This window comes from Notamacropus eugenii, chromosome 6 (assembly GCF_028372415.1).
Source record: "Notamacropus eugenii isolate mMacEug1 chromosome 6, mMacEug1.pri_v2, whole genome shotgun sequence".
Lineage (NCBI taxonomy): Eukaryota > Metazoa > Chordata > Mammalia > Diprotodontia > Macropodidae > Notamacropus > Notamacropus eugenii.
In genome coordinates, this window is record NC_092877.1 from 373,623,798 (window position 1) to 373,629,335 (window position 5,538).

Below are 5,538 nucleotides of genomic sequence, written 5' to 3' on the forward strand. Positions count from 1 at the left end.
TGAGTCATTTCATTTTTGCTTTGCTCGTAGAGCACAGCCCCTTTTCTGATGTGGGGACCCCATGCTGAGTGGTCTTTGTTTACCAGCTCATTGGATTTGTGCTCTTTGAAACAGAGCATGAATGGTTGGCAGTTTAGTTCAAGTGACAATCTCAGTGTCTGGTACCTTATCATGCCAGGTAATCTTCAGAATCTTCCTAAGACAATTTAAGTGAAAGTGCTTCAGTTTCCTGGCATGGCACTAAAATACTCTCCAGGCTTTAAAGGCACACAACAATGAGTTCAGCACAAAGGCTCTGTGGACCTTCAGTTTGGTAGTCAGTCTAATACCTCTTCTCTCCCAAACTTTCCTTTGGAGCATCCCAAACACTGAGCTAGCTCTGGCAATGTGTGCTTCAACCTCATTATCAATGTGTACATACCCAAAAAGTACACTACTGAGGTAAGTGAACTTATGCACAGCATTCATAACTTCTCCATGTGCTGTAACCAATGCAACCATGTATGGATGGTGTGGTGGTGACTGATAGAAGACCTATGTTTTCTTGGTGTTTTTAGGCCAAAATTAGCACAGTATTGGCATTGTTGAGCCAAAGGGTATGCACAGTTTTAGAACTATTTGGGCTTATTTCAAGATTTCTTTCTAGTCATGCAAATTGATATATGAGATTTAAAATGGTAATTATCAGCTGAAGCGAATCAGGAAGAGGTTCATATAAGAGGTAGGACTTGAGTTTCACTTTCACAGGTGATTAGGAATTCAGTAGATGAATTGAAGCAGAGAGGACATTTCACAAGGAGGCAGGAGTGAGAAGAAAGTTATGGTGGTAATAAAGTGATGCCCATGTGTCAGGCTAGGAAAGTAGCCTACTAGCATGAGTAGAGTAGAACATATGGATTAGTGCAAAGTGTTGCTTAAAAGGAAGGGTATTCATAGTTTGTGATGAGAGTTGAATGACAGTAGTCAATCACAATTGTGAGAGAGATAGTGTCACTATCATCATTGATAATGTACTGATAAGGAAGGACCAGAGATACCACTTCCTCAATCATGTGTCTGGGAAACAGTAGTAAATGGGACAAGATCTTATGACTTTAAATCTTTTTCCATGATACCACACTGCCTCTGACTAGTAGGGACAGGAATTTGAACTCTATTTTGTAGTAATAAGGAGTCATGAAGATTTTTGAGTAATGTAGTAGTGATGGTCTGTCCAACAAGGAAGATTAGTTTAGTAGCTGTGTGAAGGATAGAGCAGAAGAGTGAGTGTTTAGAGGTGAAATACTAGTTAGGAGAATGCTTCACTTTTCCAGACCAGTTGGATTGGGAGCATGTTCTAAGATGGTGACAGAAGGGGAAAGAAAGGAGCCAGATTTGAGAGATTTTGCTGAGGTGGAATCTTCAGGATCCAGTACCTTATTAAAGTGAGGGAAGTGAAGGAAGTCAAAGGTAATGCAAACATCTGGACCATGGGAGACTGAGTAAGTGGTACTGAAGAAAGCTAGGTAGCTTAGTGGTCCAGTCCACAGGAGCTGGAGTCAGGACGATCTGAGTTCAAATGCAGCCTCAGGCAGTTACTAGCTGTCTGACTTAAGACAATTTACTTTACCTCTGTTTGCCTAACTTTCCTCGCCAGTTAAATGTGGGTAATCATAGTACCTATGTCCCACATTCTTTGTGGGGATCAAGTGAAATATTATTTGTAATGCCCTTAACATAGTGTCAGGCATAGAATAGGTGCTATGTAAATGCTTCTAATTATTATTAGTATGGTTAGTGGTACAACATGGAGGTGGCAGTATCTTGTGGAAGATTTATGTCTAGATTGTAGAAGAAAAATAAAGGTTTTAAATATTTTATTGTATTGTCCTTTAATTGTTTCATGTGTTTAAATAATGTCTTCTCAAGTCAATTGTAGATCCTTTAAGGGCTGGGATATTATCAAGTACTCTTCTTCTATTGCCTCATGGAGCTCATTTAACATAGGTATATTCTCAATAAATGTTTGTTGGATGGCATTGGTTCTGTCACACCCTGTGGCCAGTATGTCTGCTCAAAGGTAAAATTTGGAAGTGGGTGTCTTTCCAGACAAGATGGATAGTTTCAATCTCACATTCTATGGCTCAGTACATTGCTTGAGTGGGCATGGGTAGCCAATATGATTGCCCTTGATAGAATGCAAAATAGTGACTCCACTTGTACAGTTTTCTATCTAATAAAACTAATCATTCCAAACCAAAGACTTGTAAATGAAAAACTACACAGAAAAGAAGCCTTGAACTGAGAGTCATACTGAGACCTTCAGGGAAGTCGCATCTTCAATGACCCCTGATAATATTGAGGGTTGTTTTAATAGATATTGTTGAGTGCATTAAGCATGACTGAATGATTAGCTCAAAGTACTCAGTAAAACAACTTTGAATCTATCCAATAGGGAGTGTTTTGTTGGGACAGAGGGAATTTCACTGATGTTTTCATAAATGGATTTGGAAGGGATTGATTCCCTTCAGATCTGAATCACCTGGGAGAATTAGTATAATAGGAATGAATTCTTATTGGCCTTTCTATTCCTATCCCTACAATATTTCCAAAAAAGAACTGCTCATAGCCTTATTTGCCATTTAGTCTAATCTTGTCTGTTTACAGATGAGGAAACTGAGGGTCAGAGACGTTTCGACTGTACTATACTATGTTTAGTCAGATGGCAGGGGCCTGGGTGGGGATTTGAACACAGGACCTGTAAATTCAGAGTGACAGCTTGCTCCCTTTATGGTCTACACTTTATTTTACACCACTCAGGTAAGAGTGCAGGACTATATGTGGTTCATTATTCTTCACAATGATTCAAAAATAACAAAAATCTTTTCAGTCCTAGCAATATTTAGCTGTTTCTATATAGTAATGAAACATCTGAGTAGAAAGTGGAAAGACTTCATTAAGAGTGCAGGTTTATCTACATGATTCTAAAATCCAGATGCAAAGAGCATCCAGAATATTGGTTGAACAATTTATTTTTCAACCCAATTTTATGTGTCATGTAGACAATCACAGTGGAATTTCTATGATTTGTCAAGTGATTGTTATCCAACAGGCACTGTGCCAAGCATTTACTTTCTGTGTGACCTTTAGCAAAATGTTTACCCTCTCTCATGCTCTGTTTCCTCATCAGTAAAGCAGGAATAATAATATTTGTGTTGCTGTTGATGTTATCATTGTTGTTCTTAGGTGATGTAGATCAGTGGACCTGGAGTCAGGAAGATCTGAGCTCAAATTTAACCTCAGACCTTTACTGGCTGTGTGATCCTGAGCAAGTCACAATTTGTTCCTGATCCCTTTTCTTTAGCTTGAAAATGGGGATAAAAATAGCCCCAACCTTTCAGGGTTGTTGGGAAGATCAAGTAACTATTTGTAAAGCACTTAGCACAGTGCCTGACACACAGTAGGTGCTTAATAAATATATGCTTGTTTCTTTTCTTTTAGCTGGACTTAGTGCAGACACCAGATTGTCTTTAGTCTTTTGGTAGTTCAAAACCATTGAACTCCACCATCTTTAGCCTCTCCCAGTAGCAGGTATTACAGGTGTGCATTGCCACACCCAGATATAGAAGATATAATACTCAACCAGGAATCAAAAAGATATGGGATCAAATTGCATTTCTGACAGAATGACTCTCATCCTGTTTTCTTTTATATCAAATGGGGTAATAACGTCCACAACACTTCCTTCAGGGTTTTTGCAAGGTTCAGTTAAGCTAATGTTTATATATTACTTTTCAAATTTCTCCATAGACTTTGTCCATGAGATTTTCTTGCTTGCAGTAGTCCTTTGCCATTTCCTTCTCGACTGTGTCTCCATTTTACAGATTAGGAAATGGAACAAGTTGGGAATATATAACTGCCCAGAGTTAGACAGCAGGAAAGTGTCTGAGACTGAATTCACATCTTCTTGACTCCAGGCTTGGTTGTCTAAGAACTCCAACACCTACAAAACCAAACACTGTTGTGTATAGAGTTGACAGAGTCAAAGATCAGGAGAGAATTGCCTGTTAAGTACTATTTGTCTTTATGCTAAACATTACTAGAATTCCTTAATATTGTCTTTTGAACTCTCAAACTCATTTTATTTTATTTTAGTCCCTAGAAAATTAGCAAATAATTATTTTAAAATGCATTATGGAAGAAGAAGAGTTAAATCTGAAAACATTTTGATGAGAGATTACCCAATGCAGAAAAAAAAAAATTTCAAAGAGTACTTGGTATATGTCTTCCTTTTTCACTTTTCTTTCTCTCTCCTTTCAGTGAACATCCACAATGAAATCATGATGGAAGAAAATGTCACTCTGGTGACAGAGTTTGTTCTTATGGGACTTACAGATCTCCCTGAGCTTCAGATCCCTCTCTTCTTGCTGTTCTTAGTGATCTACATCATTACTATGATAGGAAATATTGGGCTCGTTGTGCTTGTTTGGATGGACTCTCACCTTCATACGCCCATGTACATATTACTCAGTAGCTTAGCTTTTGCAGATGCTTTGACTTCCTCTTCAGTGACCCCTAAGATGCTTGTGAATTTCTTAATCAAGAATAAAATTATTTCCCTTTTGGAATGCATGGCCCAATATTACTTTTTTGGTGTCAGTGCAACTGCAGAATGTTTCCTTTTGGCAGCAATGGCATATGACCGATATGCAGCCATATGCAACCCTCTCCTTTATCCAGTGAGGATGTCCAATAGACTGTGCAAGCAGTTGGTGATTGCATCCTATACACTTGGCTTGCTTCATCTCACTATTCATGTGGGCTTATTATTTAGATTAACTTTCTGTAGAACAAATATAATACATCATTTCTATTGTGAAATTTTACCATTGTTTAGGATTTCCTGTACTGACCCATCTCTTAATTCACTAGTCATAATCATTTTCTCTGTCTCTATACAGTCCTTCACTCTTATGACAATCTTAGTCTCATACACATATGTCCTTCTTGCCATCCTGAGAATTAAGTCTGCACAGGGCAGGAGTAAAACATTCTCCACCTGTAGTGCACATCTATTCTCTGTTTCTTTATTCTCTGGCACACTTTTAATTATGTATGCTTTTCCTGGGTCTGGTCCTGCCAACAATCAGGACATAATGTATTCCTTGTTTTACACAGTCATAATTCCTCTGTTAAACCCATTTATCTACAGCCTGAGAAACAAAGAGGTTCTTGGTGCCCTGAGAAAAATAATAAAAAAATGAAGATTCCTCAAGTGAAGCTGAAAACTGTTCCTGTTTAAGTTAATGAAATCTCCAAATCTTACAGAGGAGACTTGGTTGTACCAGATAGAAACAGTTCTCAATGTTCAAAGGGATGAATAAGTACCGTATGAAGTTATAACTGTATGGTATATATATACTAGGATCTCTCTCTCTCTCTCTCTCTCTCTCTCTCTCTCTCTCTCTATATATATATATACTTATATATACTAGGGTCTCTGAAAATCATCCACAATATATCTATTATAAATAATACATCTGATTAGCTACCTTTGCA

General features: G+C 37.9%; 1 protein-coding gene across 1 annotated transcript; it reads left to right on the forward strand.

The window, feature by feature from the left end:
• Nucleotides 1–4,319: 4,319 nt before the first annotated feature.
• LOC140511814 (olfactory receptor 5AC1-like) lies at nt 4,320–5,243 on the forward strand. Its single transcript, XM_072621034.1, has one exon. It carries the CDS (start codon nt 4,320–4,322, stop codon nt 5,241–5,243), a length of 924 nt encoding a protein of 307 aa, XP_072477135.1.
• Nucleotides 5,244–5,538: the final 295 nt, after the last annotated feature.